Raw genomic sequence first — 17,161 nt, forward strand, 5'->3', positions numbered from 1 at the left:
CCATATTTTAGTTATTTCTTTAAATAATAGTTATTAGCCATTAAAACATTAAGTAGTTTTTGAATTGAAGTTATAGGCTTTGGAGTTTTTCCAATATCTTAGAACGCGTTTGGTTTGTCATTTTAAAGCCCTTTTCTATTTTTAGTTTTCGAAAATGCCTAAAATACGTTTGATCTGTCATTTTCGAAAATGCATTTGTGAATACAAGGAAAAATATATAACTGAAAACTCAAAACAATTTTTTTTTCCATTTTGGGTGTTTTCAGTTAAAAAAACTCAAATCGTGAAAAACGCTCAAAACACGTCATTTTCTTTTTCTTTTTCTTTTTCTCTTTTCTACCTAGGGAATGCTTAGCAGTACTTTTAAAATAGTAAATTCACCAAGTTTAAAATATATATTATCTGGTAACATATTAGCATAAATTATTATGTTTTACTAAATAATGAATTTAATTGAATAAATGTCATAAAACAATTTCTAAAAATTTATTATTTTATTTTTGCACCAAGAAAAAATATTAAATTCACCAAATTTAAAATATATATTATCTGGTAATATATTAACATAAAATTATTATTTTTTACTAAATAATCAAATTAACTGAATAAATGTCATAAAATAATTTCTAAAAATTTAGTATTTTATTTTTTGTAGCAAGAAAAAAAATAGTAAATTCACCAAATTTAAAATATATATTATCTAGTAATATATTAGCGTAAAATTTTTATGTTTTACTTAATAATCAAATTAATTGAATAAATGTCATAAAACAATTTCTAAAAATTTTAAACCAAACATATCTTCTAGTTTTCTGTTTTGAGAAATCGTTTTTCAAAATAACAAACACCAAATTTAAAATATATATTATCTAGTAATATATTAGCGTAAAATTTTTATGTTTTACTTAATAATCAAATTAATTGAATAAATGTCATAAAACAATTTCTAAAAATTTTAAACCAAACATATCTTCTAGTTTTCTGTTTTGAGAAATCGTTTTTCAAAATAACAAAACAAACATGTTTTCTATAATTCAAAAATAGTCCATCGAACTAGAAAACTAAAAATAAATTCAAAACTAAAAACAAAAAATGCAAACGCAAACGAAATGTACCCTTAAATTCCCAATATTTGATATTTTAAATTAACGATTCTAAATCGTGCATAACTTGAAGAGTCTTTGGTTATTAGTTTTCTAGTATTCGATAATGTGTATGATTATTTTTTTCTATTCTTTCATTCTTACATCATTGGGTACCATATCAAGGTTCGTTTTTGATAAAGATGACTTTTCGTGGAATCTAATTCCAAAAATTGTATTTTATGATGAAACCACCCATTTTGTTCCATTCAGTTCGAACGTTAAATAATATTCTGATTTTGATGATAATAATTATATTTATCTTTCAATATTTGATGATGAGATTGAAAAATGTTTAAGTGATACAAACAAGCCTTACGACGTGTTCATATTTTTTATATTGAACCCCAAATATCAAGATATTTAAGGAATTTTAGGTGCACATTATTCGACAAGTCATTCATGATGGAGAGATTGATTGAGCTCGATATGACCAAAAACCCATTTGTTATCTCCACTATAACAATTCATACAAAGTTCTATGAATTTTATTTTAACAAGCATCCATTTAAGCAACGTGTAGACATTGGATATAATTGTGATATGAGTGAAGGATTTGGTTTGTCCTGGAATCAATTCAAGCATGGTCATTTATTGAGTGAATGGATTTGTCATATTGAATTTCATTGACAATATTTTTAATGAGACAACTTTTCTAGCGTATTTAAAAGAATAATATATTCTTTTTCTTTCATTAGGATTTTTTCAATAGAGCTTTTCCTAATAAAATTTTTTTTGAGTCATATTCTTTGTGTAATAATGTCGATAACATACAGCACATTTTCCTTCAAAATAATATTCTTATATGTTACAAATTGTATAAAACTCCTAAAAAGAGTAACAACACAATCTATTTTTCAATAAATCATCATGCTGATTAAAGACAAACAAAGATTGATAAATATCATCTATGGAGACGATATTACTTAAATGCTTTAACAAGCCAACACGAAACATATTTTACCAGAATTGCATTAATATTGAAGACATTGACGGCTTTATACAATTATTTTTATTTATTGAAATCAAGGTTGCATCTGTACTATTTTTCATTAGTTCAAGATTTGTCCCATTGGGTCTTTTGACAAGGTTTTAAAGAGCAAAATTTTATTACTCCAAATTATTTGTAATTTTTCTCATTTGTTGGTATTTTGTCCCATCAATTTTTTGTCAAACAATATTTTCAATGATACTGTTATTGCATAAATAGTCATTTTACGAGGGAGTATTAGAATTTGTGAATGATCATTGTATCCCTTGTAATCTAATTCTTCCCAATAAATATGGGACTTTGATTTTTAATAAAAATACATACAAGTCTATTGATTTCTCTACACTCTCTTCTCTTTTCTCTCTTTTGTACAACACATTTATCTTGTTTAGTCGAAGTCTTGAATTACTTAAATATGGAATATTAAATCGAGAAATAATGTGTAGAGGGAATTCGCTAATTTAATTTATTCTACTAATTAATTAATTAGATAATAGCATTTAATTTCTCTTTCAACTCCCAATTCCGAAAATTTCAAACCCCACATTTACAAAATATAGTATCTGAACACAAATTATTCCAATCTATGGTAGATTATTCATGCCTTGTTGGTTTTCGTAAAATAATAACATAGTAAATTAATTCTTTGTATTTGGTATTTACCAAATAGAATATCTGAATACATATTTTTTCACTCTATGGCTGATTTTTCATATCTCGTTTAGTGTTCATAAAATAATGACATAGAAAATTAATTATTTACATATAGTATTTACTAATTAGAGTCTCTGAGTACAAATTATTTCACTCTACGGTATGGGTCTTCAAACTTCGAAATGAAAGTTTTGAATCTCACTCAGTTTAAATATATGAATTAGTGTCCTCCATTCGAATTTTACTATCACTTGTTACTTTCATGTGACTTAAAGATAGAGAGAAAAAATATAAAGCCCCTTAACTCTTTTCATCAATTCAATTAAAAATCGCCTTAGATTTTAACATCTACATTTATAATTTTCGTCGCATACTAGTCCAAACTCTTGAATCTAAATAGATTAGGGACTTAAAAACCTAACTGTTGAATGTTGAGGACCATACCTAAATTACATAAAAAGTCGAGGAGCCCAGCTCTACACCCTAATTTTCCCTTTATATTACCATCCACAGCCTCCCCCACCCCACACACAAAGCTCTATTTAATGCACACAGAAAGAGAACACTGATAGAGAAAGGAGAGAAGTGACAAGAAGAGGCCATTCCTAGTTACTTTCTCTCTCTAAACTTCTTGCATTTTAGAGAGAGAGATGAATCTGTGGGCTCAGCTCTGTATATTTTGTGCGGTGCTGTTTATTTTTCTTAGAATCAACCAATCAAATGCAAAGAATTGTGATTTGTTTGAAGGAAGTTGGGTCACTGATTCATCATCCCCTCTCTACAACTCAAAATCCTGTCCATTCATTGAGAGAGAGTTCAACTGTCAAAACAATGGCCGCTCTGATACCTTATACCTCCAATACAAATGGCAACCCCATACCTGCAAGTTACCAAGGTATGATATCTTCAATAATGCTACATTATCAAGATAGACGTAATATCACGTGGTATTCTATTATTAGACAGTTTAAATCACAATCAACTTTTCCATTCAATCATCTACTACTATATGTAATTATGTCAAGTTTTTTGTCAAATCTTTCTGGCAAAGTAGTTTTATCCTATCACTTCCCCTCTGTGTTTACAGGATCTTGGCATTAAAGAATTATATTAAAAATAAATATTGATAATTGCATCCAAAATTTACAGCTCATTAGCAATACTGACATAGATTCTTCGTGTCTTCACGTGATGGGATAAAAAAATTAAAATTTATCAGCAAAATCATGGGATGTCTTGTGAGAGAACAGATCCCAACACATGCTGCTTACTATTGACTTTTGTCTACTCAATTTTTTATTTTTTGACCTTTTACATAATTAATACTAATTTTTGCTTTAATTAATTTGACTCTTCATATATATGCATAACAAGATTTTTACACTACTAAAACCAGAAATTCATCTGTGAAGCCTGTTAAATTTTCCATCGGAATAGACCAATTCCAACAAACAAAAGTGGCTGGAAAGTCCCTGTTATTTATTAATAGTAATAAGGCTGTCACGTCGGCCCCCTATTTTTTGGCCTGGCCTTCAACCTGGCCAAAAAGCAGGTAATCTTTTATCTTTTTGTTACATGGACGACGTCAAGTTATTCATAATTGATTTCTCCTCAGTCGATAGAATAACTATATAGGATGATACAAAAATAATTGTTACTTTTCATAAATATCTTTGTATGTAGTGACACCTAGTCTTAAGTCTCTGATGGCATTAATTGGCTAATTTCCTACTCAATACAATTACCAAAAATAAATAAAAAATAAAAAAAAGTAAAGGATTTTGATGCAAATTAAATTTGTGTTTGAGCAGATTTGATGGCCAACATTTCTTGCAAAGATTCGAAGGGAAAAGCATAATGTTTGTGGGAGATTCTTTAAGCCGGAATCAATGGCAGTCATTAACATGCTTGCTTTACACAGCCTTACCATCGACCAAATATAATGTTTCTAGAGTCGGAGATGTTTCTACATTCACATTCGCGGTAAGATCAAACAATTTTGCAAGTCGTATATCATACTGAGTATCAAATATTTTTAAAAGATATATTTTTTCATCTTAAGTTAGACACAAGCATAGAATTAGATAAAGTGAAAGGTTAGAACTATTAATTACATAAAAGTTGAAAAAGACTCGACAACAAACGTTTCGGTGATAAGAAATTTGCCCATTTTGAACTACTGTGGGGTNATACCTAAATTATATAAAAAGTCGAGGAGCCCAGCTCTACACCCTAATTTTCCCTTTATATTACCATCCACAGCCTCCCCCACGCCACACACAAAGCTCTATTTATTGCACACAGAAAGAACACTGATAGAGAAAGGAGAGAAGTGACAAGAAGAGGCCATTCCTAGTTACTTTCTCTCTCTAAACTTCTTGCATTTTAGAGAGAGAGATGAATCTGTGGGCTCAGTTCTGTATATTTTGTGCGGTGCTGTTTATTTTTCTTAGAATCAACCAATCAAATGCAAAGAATTGTGATTTGTTTGAAGGAAGTTGGGTCACTGATTCATCATCCCCTCTCTACAACTCAAAATCCTGTCCATTCATTGAGAGAGAGTTCAACTGTCAAAACAATGGCCGCTCTGATGCCTTATACCTCAAATACAAATGGCAACCCCATGCCTGCAACTTACCAAGGTATGATATCTTCAATAATGCTACATTCTCGAGATTGGCATAAAGTTTAACATAATGTTACGTGGCATTCTATCATTGACAGCTTAAATCACAATCAACTCTTTCATTCAATCATCTACTACTATATGTAATTATGTCAAGTTTTTTGTCAAATCTTTCTGGCATAGTAGTTTTATCCTATCACTTCCCCTCTGTATTTACAGGATCTTCGCATTAAAGAATTATATTAAAATTAAATATTGATAATTGCATCCAAAATTTACAGCTCATTAGCAATACTGACATAGATTCTTCGTGTCTTCACGTGATGGGATAAAAAAATTAAAATTTATCAGCAAAATCATGGGATGTCTTGTGAGAGAACAGATCCCAACACATGCTGCTTACAATTGACTTTTGTCTACTCAATTTTTTATTTTTTTCACCTTTTACATAATTAATACTAATTTTTGCTTTAATTAATTTGACTCTTCATAAATATGCATAACAAGATTTTTACACTACTAAAACCAGAAATTCATCTGTGAAGCCTGTTAAATTTTCCATCGGAATAGACCAATTCCAACAAACAAAAGTGGCTGGAAAGTCCCTGTTATTTATTAATAGTAATAAGGCTGTCACGTCGGCCCCCTATTTTTTGGCCTGGCCTTCAACCTGGCCAAAAAGCAGGTAATCTTTTATCTTTTTGTTACATGGACGACGTCAAGTTATTCATAATTGATTTCTCCTCAGTCGATAGAATAACTATATAGGATGATACAAAAATAATTGTTACTTTTCATAAATATCTTTGTATGTAGTGACACCTAGTCTTAAGTCTCTGATGGCATTAATTGGCTAATTTCCTACTCAATACAATTACCAAAAATAAATAAAAAATAAAAAAAAGTAAAGGATTTTGATGCAAATTAAATTTGTGTTTGAGCAGATTTGATGGCCAACATTTCTTGCAAAGATTCAAAGGGAAAAGCATAATGTTTGTGGGAGATTCTTTAAGCCGGAATCAATGGCAGTCATTAACATGCTTGCTTTACACAGCCTTACCATCGACCAAATATAATGTTTCTAGAGTTGGAGATGTTTCTACATTCACATTCGCGGTAAGATCAAACAATTTTGCAAGTCGTATATTATACTGAGTATCACATATTTTTAAAAGATATATTTTTTTATCTTAAGTTAGACACAAGCATAGAATTAGATAAAGTGAAAGATTAGAACCATTAATTACATAAAAGTTGAAAAAGACTCGACAACAAACGTTTCGGTGATAAGAAATTTGCCCATTTTGAACTACTGTGGGGTCCTTCAATGACTTTCCAGGGCATCAAATGCAACTCTAAGAAAAGCTATAAAGTCAATGCGTCTATATGCTTAGGCTACACAAAAATAAATACCCAATGGGTATGAGCAATAAAAGAATCAAAAAGTTCATTAAAATGTCATCAAAACAACTTGTAAAATGGGTCGATATTCCAATTTAGAAACAATTTATTAAATTTGGAGTTCCATGTCTTGCTTGAATGTTTGGGTCGAACTAAAAGTTTGTAATGTTTTGCAGGATTTTGACGTTAAGGTGATGCTTGATCGCAATGTATATTTGGTGGATGTTGTGAAAGAAGCCAACGGTAGAATCTTGAAATTGGACTCAATTGAGGGTGGAAAAATGGAAAACGGGATCGATGTGCTTATTTTCAACATGGCATTGGTGGAATCGTAGAGGAGCTACACTTTTCATTTTGTGTTGCGAAAACAATCAAAATAAATTGATGATTCACAGGTTTGTTACAAATCCATTCAGATATTATTTTACTACTTTGGGTGTCTTTTATATAACATACTATAAATCTTCCTCATGGTGATACGATTAAAAGACACAGACAATTGTATAATCTCAAGACCAAATATGAGTTTGTTGTTATAAGTTGCACATCTGACATGAGAACCATTTTGTATAACACATTGTGCTAGCCTAACTTGAGACATATTCATCAATCAACCATGGGATCAGCGAAGTTTGATGCATGCACTAGAAATGTAATATACAGCAAAATGACACAAACACACCACATATTGAGGAATTTAAAATCACATATTGCATAAATAATATATGTATCTTGCAAAATATCATAATAATGTTTACTTCATGAAAATTATTATTCTAAATAAAATTGGCCAATACTTAGAAGGATTACATAGCTTTTACGCGTATGAAAATTGCATGTCAACTCCGCATCAAGGTCAGAAGACTAATTGAGATGTTTGTAAATATTTATATCGTCCTACTCGAGGAGAAGTGAGCAATCTATTATAATCAGCATTCAGTACATTGAAGCTTCATTTAACTTATGGACGCTTTCTATCAGCGATGCAGTGATTCGACTGTCCTTGTTCTAGAACTCCATGTAGAATAGAAGAGAGTTATTAGTTATCCAAATAGAGGTCATGTCTACATCAACAACTTAATCCATCTTAGACTAGACCTCATATCAATCTGTAATTCACTTGATATCGTGTCAATAAAATCTGCTTGTATGCACCCTGTCAGCACAATAAGTTCAAATGTATTTGAACCACAATTAATGAACATAGTGACAGTCTTCATATCTGCATCCAACGCACATATAGGAATTACACATACTTATTTTGAAGTAATATAGGAATTTAGCATTATAATTGGATTGTTCTACAATAATTATTCGGTGGTCAAGAAATGTTATCCTTATCCATCATCGAATCACACACCTTTTTGTGAAACTGTAAAATCAATGCACAATCACAGTACAACCAAACATAACCCATACAACCTTTATATCATGATGCCAAAATCTAATTAATTAATTACTTAATAAAAATAATAATAATAATAATAATAATAATAATAATAATAATAATAATAATAATAATAATAATAATAATAATAATAAATTATTGATATTTCATACTTCTAGCATCATATTCAAGCTCAGGTTACAAAAAATTAACAAATTACGTAATCATATGTGTGAGATCAGAATGAATCGATAAAATTTTACAGTCTAAAACTTACTTTTAGCAATAACTAAATGTATTGATTCATAGTATATTAACAATATTATCAATAATTTTTTGTATAACAAAAAGTGAGAATTTTACCCACCTTTTTAAAATTAAAAATTCATATTTTACTAATCAATTTTATATTTTCCATTTATACTGTAATATAATAGTATAATTGAAAATAATCAAATCACTTAACCCCCCTTGTTATCATTCAATTAATTAACGGGTTATTAGCAATTTAATCCCAATAATTTCTCAAATTCCCAAATTCTATCACAAATTAATCACTATATTAATTAGTCTATGATTATACATGGATGAAGGCCAAGGAAAGAACTGCAGAGCTAATGCTTCTCTTGTCATGTTGCTAGAAAGATTCGAATTGCGTATCATAGTTTGGTTTTTCTATTATGTTTGACAACGGCTGAAAGTTACATTCCCAACATTGCTGAGAGAGACCTCGCTTGTTAACTAAACAAGAATGAAAACCAGAAGATTTGTCGAGATATCAAATCAGTGCCGATCTAGTCCCGCAGAGTGAGGAAAGCTAGGAAGGGAAGGGATGCAAAAAATGCATAACCTCATATTCCACAAAATAATTGTCCACTTATTTTGGTGATGCATATACGATTTTTTCCCTATAAACAAGACCATTGTAGTCAACGAGCCCAAAAGGAGCCGACTCAAAGACCCTAGCTTGCGAGCCAACTCGACTAGTGAAAAATAAAATGTGTGGGACTCGGCTCATAACTCGTTCCAAAACGAGTTCTAGCTATCCGTGAATCAGTTTAAACGAATTCACGAGCAACTCGATCCGTTTATCACTCCTAGGTAACAACCTTTGATGATGACAAAAGTCTCCTCAAAAACATGTTTTTGAGGCGTGGAGGAAATTCTTTTAGCATTGCAAGATATTTTAGTAATATAGTAATGGAATGCCAACCAATACACTAAATCATTCATTTCCTTTAGTTTATTTGGAGTATTTACGGTTGATTTGTATTTATGCCTACCTTTTTGTCCCGTTTTGATTGCCGTGTCTTCCATGTCTTGTGCATGCAAAAAGTCATCAATCTATTTTCATTTTCATTTTCATATTGCATAATTCAAACCTTTGTTTGGTCACACCATTTTATTATCCAAAGATAATACCCTTTATTAATGGAAATTACAGCTATCTTCCCATTTGTCAGCATATTACTTATTTTTATTCCTAGATTAATTCTTATTTCCAATTACATCAATTTGCCGTGTATTATATATTGATGTGTATTGAATCTCAAAATTAATGAAGAATTATTTTCATTCCAAAACCTAAATCTAACACCCTTTATCGCTTTAACTTTTCCCCAACTCTTTTCGACTAATTAATGATTTAAGACGACGCATTTTTGGATAAATTTAGATACACTGAGGACCAATTGCTATCAAGTTCATGACTTATTACTCATCATATGGGTCCTTGATGCTAAAATCGACTCAATAATGTGGCCAAGTTGGTGTGCAGACTAGAATTGAGTTTAGATGATATTTGCCCTTGTGCATGGGACCCCATTCCCATTGCCTTCTCTTTAAAGGTTCATCCAAGTGAAATGAACACGTTAAAGTAATTGGAGGAAACATCTTAGGAACCCACAAAGAAACAAAAGCAGGCGGCTTAGTTCATCTATACGGCTATACCTAACCAATTTTCCCCAGAGGCATCCAAAAATAATTCTAGTAAAAATATTCCTTCTTCAATTTCAACCCTTTGACCTAACCACCCAACTTGTATACTTTATACATCTATGTATAAACAAGTTAAATGTTTCATTAGTCACTAAACTTGTACATCCGTATCGTTTTATTTGCTGAACTTAAAAAAATTTTCGGGTATTTAGTAAGTGGAACCGTCGGGTCCAAATTTAATTATGGAATCGTTGGGGTTCGATTCCATTCGGTTCGGTTTGGTTCCATTCGGTTCCGTATTATAATTAATTTTTTTAATATATACAAAGTTACGTTAATTTAATTAATGATATATTTAATATTAGCTCTTACAACATAACGTAATTCAATATTATGTGTTTCACGTCTCTCTTTACTAAGAATTTCATAAATTTGATTATTAAAATCACAGAAAGAGAAAGATAGCGAGTTCAAAATAATTAAGAGAGATGTTGTAGAGTTTTAATTCGATTTTCTCCTGTAGAAATGACACTACAGTAGAATAACAGATTTGGATAAAATTGAGATTAATTTGATTAAGTCGATTTTGAACTGAATATTAGAAATAGGAAAATCATATTTTGTGGTTTGAACTAAATTAACTAGTTAACAAATTTATTTAGAAAAAATAAAATAATTTTATTTATTTAAAATAAATAAATTAAAAAAATTACGGAGATTCGGTTCTTCGGGTCTTGGCCTAGAACCGAGAACCGAACCATACCCGTCGGTTCCTGACTCAAATACCCGTTCGGGTATTTAAGTTGAGAAGAACCGTCGGGTTCGATTCTGTTCGGTTCGGGTTCGGTTCGGTCGGTTCGGTTCGGGAGTTTTGTCCAGCCCTAATACTTTATACATCTATGTATAAACAAGTTAAATGTTTCATTAGTCATTAAACTTGTACATCCATATCGTTTTATTTGCTGAACTTAAAATCCTTTCCAATGGTTACTGAACTTTAATTCATTGCACTTCATCACCCCCTCACTATGTTTTATAAATCACAGAACTTTTAAAATACTTTCGAGTTATCACTGAAATTTAACACGTGCTCTATCACTCATTCACCATATTTCACAAGTCATTGAACTTATACTTCGTCACACTTCATTTAATTTTAAAATGCTTTCGAGTGGTTACTGAACTTTACTCATTAAATCCAACTGTTCAAAAATTGAAAAATCTGAAGTATAAAATACCATATACAAAGATGGTGTCATTCTTTCCTCTTGAATTATCTTGTGACAACTCTAAAAATTTTAAATTTTTAGTCTTGATTAATATGATAGACTCTATATTGAAAATTTCACTGCCTATTTGAGATATAATTTTTTTATTTTTCTTGATTTTGGTCTACGATCACAATCGAAATATAGAAATAATTTTTCTATTTTATTTTCTCGACATAAAGGAAGATTATAATCTAAATTAAAATTTACGTCAATTTGAAGCTAGCATTAGTCTATTCCCTTGAACATTGCATCTTGTCTTATATTAAGAGTCTCATTATCCATCGACGTTGATTTTATTTGTTTGATCTAGGTGGAATATCATAGAAAATCAACTTTACTTGAATATATTATGAAATTCAAAGATCACTCGAAAGCATTTTAATATTCCGTGAGTAAAGCTTAACTTAGGTTTGAGTTCGGTGACTAACGAAACGTGGTGAGTGAGTGATGGATTACGTGTTAAAGTTCAGTAATTACTCAGAAGTATTTTGAAATGAGTGGTTATAACCATAATTTTAATTTGTTACACCATATTTTAATGTAGTTAAGCTCTTTAATTTTTACTCCTTGTAGCAACTATTTCCTTAATTTTTTTTCCAACGAACTCTTATCTTTAACCTTTCATTAATTAGTATGTCTCGTTCTTGATAATGATTTGTATTAAAATATATTTGTTTCATGCTTTGAAACTGAGGGAAAATAGTTTTTCTCACTTTCTTTTTTAAATAGCATGAAAAAATAAGTTATTTTATGCCATTTCAAATTTCAATGAAGTTTTGGACATAAAATTAATATCAAATACAAAATGTATTAATTAATGAAAATTTTGAGTATAGGAATGACATGAAAAATTGTTAGGGATATAAGTGCTATAATGAGCAAAAATTAAGAACCTTAAGTGTAATTAAAATGTGGTGTAAAAAATAAAAATTGTGATGAGAATATAATTAACCTTTTAAAATTCAGTGAGACTTATGAATCGTGATGAATGAGCGATAGCTTGCCACGTGTTAAAATTTAATAATCACTTAGAGATATTTTAAAGTTTAGTGAGTAAAACATGACAAAAATATATGTACAGTGATTAATGAAACATTTTAATGTATATATAAACATGTGAATCCCGACCATTTTCCTAATAACCTTAAAACTTCTTTCCATTCCATTCTCCAAACTTTACCATATTTACAAGATCGAACTTGTTTGCCTGGCACGTTACACAGAATTTTCGCTTGCTATAATTCTTGTACTTATCTATTTCACGCAATCCTCGAAAGAAAGAAAGCTTCCTAACATTAAGGCGTCTACTTTGGGTGGAAGTTTAATAATGAGTGGAAGGGCACTATAGCGCAATTCGACATAACTTTTATAGATTCCACCAAGGCGATACAGGTTCAGGGCGGATTTACAATCAAGGCAGTGGGATCACAGGCCCCCACAGTAATTTTGAAATTTTAATATTTAGCCCTTTTTTTGTAGTTTTCAATTTTTCCCCTCATAACTAAAATTTTGTGCAATTTACCCCACACAAATCTTATCTTCTAGCTCCGCCCCTGGTGCTATTCCACCTTCTTCCCCCCGTGAAAGAGGTAATGTTGTGATTACTGGTGGAAGAAAGCTCTTTGGAGTTCAGCCTAATTTACAGTCCATTTGCCCTCATAATTAAAATTTTGTGTAATTGCCCCCACAAATTCACTTCTAACTCCACCCCTGGCACTATTCCACCCTCTTCCCCTTGTGAAAGAGGTGATGTGGTGATTAATGGTGGAAAGCTCTTCGGCGTTCAGCCTAATTTACAGTCCATCCTTATTCCTGATGTTTGTCCTTGAAACTCTACAAGAAACTGCCATGAAAGACTTATTAGGATCTTGTTCTTGATTTCTTCCCCTAGTACGTACACCCTTGACAATTTTGTAAAATATATATTTTTCTTCTAAAGTGAATTCATATATCTATGTCTGTTAATCAAAGTAAAGGATATGAATTATTCTACTTCTAAAAGCATCCAATAAAAATTCATACGCAACAAAATCAAAATTTCGATTACACACAAATTAAAGATGCATTGAGAGAAATACTTGCTCTATTTCATCTAGGCCGAGAATGTGCACTATATATAATTTCCATACTCTTCCAAGTATTGAGCACCTCGATCCACAACCTACTCCAATCATGTTGCCAGAAAATGGAAGATAAGGAAAATAACGAAAGATTAGAGACAGAAGTGCAAAAATGGTCGAAGGTTGGAGAATAATAATGTAATTTCCTAATAGTTTTGATAGAAAATATGCATAGAGAGATTGAAAGATCTCATTTAACCGGAAAAGGCGTTAACAGATCATTGTTGGGATAGGAAAGGTACTAGAGTAAGTTCACGTGCACTGCAATCGCAACATTCTTCATGTCGACATTAAACCGCCCAAGAATATCCTCCTCGATGAAGAATGTAATGTTAAAGTTGCAGACATTGGGTTAGGAAAATGGATCGAGAGGGATCAAAGCAAAATGTACACCATGCCAAAGGGAACTCCAGGGTAGATAGAAGCTCAATTGATCGCCAGAAGAAACGTATCAATGGAGGTCGATGTCAACAGTTTCAGAATAGTGATACCAGAAGCAGAAGAGAGTCGAGTTCTTGATGTAATTTACAGCTGCATTATAAAACCCCCTCCGTCCTGTTTTGGTGGAGCCTAAAAAACACACCGTGGCTTAAAATAATAATTTCAAATATTCTTTCTTTTTCCTTCTTCTAACAAACTGCATATTTTTCAAATCATTTTTCAAATTAGTAAGTTTGAAAAAGTATGCCTTACTTCAGAAGAGAAAAATGCCCTGATGTGCAGCATATATACAGATGGTTATTAAAAATGTACATATATCTTCTTTATGCTATATTTGCAGATAAAAAACAATACTATTAAAAGAAGTTCTTAAGTATGCAGCTATACCATCCTTCAAGAAAAGCCAGTTATTAACAAAAATGGGCAATTCTAAAAAGGCATAACATAATGCAAAGGAATCTCCTTAGTTTGATTTTGCAAAGGCCTTTCCACTTCCCTTCCTTTACAAAAAGAAAAGTCCATACCAGGAGCAAGTTATGGCAATCATTCTCCATGAATGATTAAGGGAGGAAAAGATTTCAATCCATGATGTTGTCGGATCAGACGTTAAGCCTAATTATCTCGCTTATGGCATATTTTAAGGGGGATTAGACATACCAGAATACATTACATAGGAAAACGGAGTTAAAATTTTGTTATTGTACCATCCAATACTTTTACCAGACGTTTTATATAGCGCGTTTGGTAAATAGTACTCGACAAGATTGCAAAGTATATTGAACAAGATTTTAACGCCATTTTCTTCTCTAATGTTATCTAGTACTGTCAAATATACCTTATCAAACATCCTAATTGCAGCTAAGAGCTGTTAGGAATTCATGATCAGTGAAGATACACCTGACATTGAATAACAGTCTTCCCGATCTTGAATCCTGGAACCACTGTGAAAGCCACAAGAGGGTTGTTTTCGAGTGTGCCATCTGATGACAAGAAAGCCTCATCGCTTAAGCTCTCCATATAAACTTCAGAAAAACGACTCTTCTTGGTCACTCGAAAGATTGAGACTTCAGGATCAAAAGATAAGGCCAGGCAGTGTAGGAGCCATATGTGCTTTGCCATCGCTGCAAATGACAGGAAGAAGGGTGCTTCCAGATATTCACCTGAATTCACTGATTTCCGCTGATCCAAATTGCCAGAAAGAGATGCTTCCATCTTTGGATGAATAAGTTGCAAGTATTTAGTGCGACAAAACGTCGCAAATGCAGATTTAGGCTTCCATGTTAAGTAATCGGCTGGTCTTACAGATTTCAACTCCATGAATTTATCAAAGAAAAGCTGCCGTCGTTTATTCTTCTCAGACAAGGACTCTTGTTTGATGGAGAAATTTGGGTAATTAAAACCGTCAAACATTTCTTTGCAAACAAAGGATTCAAATGCAAAACATTTATGGTTTGGCTTCCAAAAAGAAACACCGGGTTCAATCAAACTCGCTGCAGCATCCAAATCCCACCCTGCAGATTCCATCTCTCTAATTAGCAATCGCACAAAACTTCTAACTGCTTTTATACACTGCCCTAGATATGCAATATAATGACTGGGGCTTAACCCGGATAAAGGAATATTGTCAGGCACTGCTAACTGCCCAGTTGAATTTAATCTCTTCTCGAGTGACTTGTTATCTCTGTTAGCTTCTGCTAGTTTCTCTTTAAGAAAGGTTATTTCAGAGTCTTTAAGTTTAAGCTGACAATCCAATTTTTTACTCATAATTTCATAAGTTCTCAGCAGACTCTTCTGCTCCTGAATTTCAGCCAAAATCTGAGTATCCTCTGGAGATGTATCATCTAATTGATTCTTCAAGTAACACTGCTTCAATTCAGACAAATTCTTTAGCTCGGAAACTATAATCTGATCTGCAGATTGAATCCCATCAGCATCATAAGGAGATTGCGCAAACTGCAACTGGGCATATGCGGCTTTGATGGTAGAGAGGCTAGCAAACAGTTTGGAAAGAAAAGCTTCTTTCACCGCCCTATCATGAATCTCCTCGTCTTTATCACCAGAGGGAAGTTGGGTACTTTTATTCGGATCATTAGATATCTTCTCATCAGATGTAGTCTTTTGAATTTGATCGTCTGAACATTTGACCGTCACATCTCCAATGTGCAAAATCTTAGACAAAGTGCGTACCCACCTACTTTTACTTGGGGTAATTGCCTCGACTGAAACCATCTGAAGCAAGAAAATCGTAAATGATGAGGTTGCTCTGCAACAAATGGAACTTCAAACGTTTAAGTAATAACAGCAATACAGAGAGAGAAAGAACAGAATATTTACGAATAATGATCATAATGAACACAACAGCAATGTATAATGATTAATGAGAATATCTCAGTAAAAGGAAAAAGCAAACGCTTTTAACTCTTAGCTCGAAGAGACTATAAAGATATATGGAATATCTTTTTGTTTTGCCTTTTAAGCTTGAGAAAAGTTGAGTTTAACTGCTGGAGAATATAGGGTACAAGGACGCACTGAAAACACGTATCTAAAATTCCATCCCGTATACTCAAAATGCCATGTAATCTGCAAAAAAGATGACTCATTGCATCATCGGTGATTGCGGGAAGGATATATGAATAAAGTCAAGAACTGTACAATTGGAGAAAGTAACAACTTTTTAAAAGCATGTTTACTATTGTTCTGAATATTCTGTTACAGGCAAGTTGGCCATATAATACTAAAAGTTAACTCCCATTGGACCAAGCTTTATAAAATATCGAATCCATCAAAAATATTTGACGGGAACCTATTAAATATGTAATGGGGGTGGCAATTATACGGCATAGTTGCTGTTTTTATTGCTATCAAACAAAATCAAAATTCAATGCAACAATGTAATCAACGTGCACATTTTGAGTATCGGAATATCCTACAAGGCTCACTGGCTCAGTGCTCATATAGGAAATCCTAAACAAAATACGAAACAAGCATTCAATGACTACCTTTTATGGCCAATAAATGAAGTTATGTCATTGCGATGATTTAGGAGCCGTGCCGAATGAGTACCATATACGAGTCATGCAAACAAGAGTGGAATCCACAACGCTACAGATGCAATTAAGACACTACACAACACTTGGTGATCGTATGCCCGTATCATCAATGAGTTAAAGCATAATTGTCAAACGAAGAT

General features: G+C 32.0%; 2 protein-coding genes across 4 annotated transcripts; one reads left to right on the plus strand and one right to left on the minus strand.

Annotated features, from left to right (window-relative positions):
- Positions 1-3,330: 3,330 nt before the first annotated feature.
- On the plus strand, positions 3,331-7,165 carry LOC111395560 (protein trichome birefringence-like 41). 3 transcript variants are annotated; one of them, XM_023021593.1, is made up of 3 exons: positions 3,331-3,682; positions 6,358-6,529; positions 6,991-7,160. In XM_023021593.1, the coding sequence occupies exons 1-3, from the start codon at positions 3,438-3,440 to the stop codon at positions 7,147-7,149; spliced, it is 576 nt and encodes a 191-aa protein (XP_022877361.1). In that variant the 5' UTR covers positions 3,331-3,437; the 3' UTR covers positions 7,150-7,160. The 3 variants fall into 3 exon arrangements, with proteins under 3 accessions (XP_022877361.1, XP_022877362.1, XP_022877360.1); XM_023021594.1 differs by lacking the exon at positions 6,358-6,529 and adding an exon at positions 4,599-4,770 and having other exon boundaries at positions 6,991-7,154; XM_023021592.1 differs by lacking the exon at positions 3,331-3,682 and adding an exon at positions 5,071-5,429 and having other exon boundaries at positions 6,991-7,165.
- Positions 7,166-14,230: 7,065 nt separating this feature from the next.
- Positions 14,231-17,155, minus strand: LOC111395561 (protein GRAVITROPIC IN THE LIGHT 1-like). Its single transcript, XM_023021595.1, has 2 exons — positions 16,501-17,155; positions 14,231-16,200 (listed from the first exon to the last, which is right to left on the minus strand). The coding sequence occupies exon 2, from the start codon at positions 16,198-16,200 to the stop codon at positions 14,854-14,856; it is 1,347 nt and encodes a 448-aa protein (XP_022877363.1). The 5' UTR covers positions 16,501-17,155; the 3' UTR covers positions 14,231-14,853.
- Between the last annotated feature and the right edge of the window lie 6 nt (positions 17,156-17,161).

The sequence above is a fragment of the Olea europaea genome, chromosome 6 (genome assembly GCF_002742605.1).
Source record: "Olea europaea var. sylvestris chromosome 6, O_europaea_v1, whole genome shotgun sequence".
In the NCBI taxonomy this organism is placed as follows: domain Eukaryota; kingdom Viridiplantae; phylum Streptophyta; class Magnoliopsida; order Lamiales; family Oleaceae; genus Olea; species Olea europaea.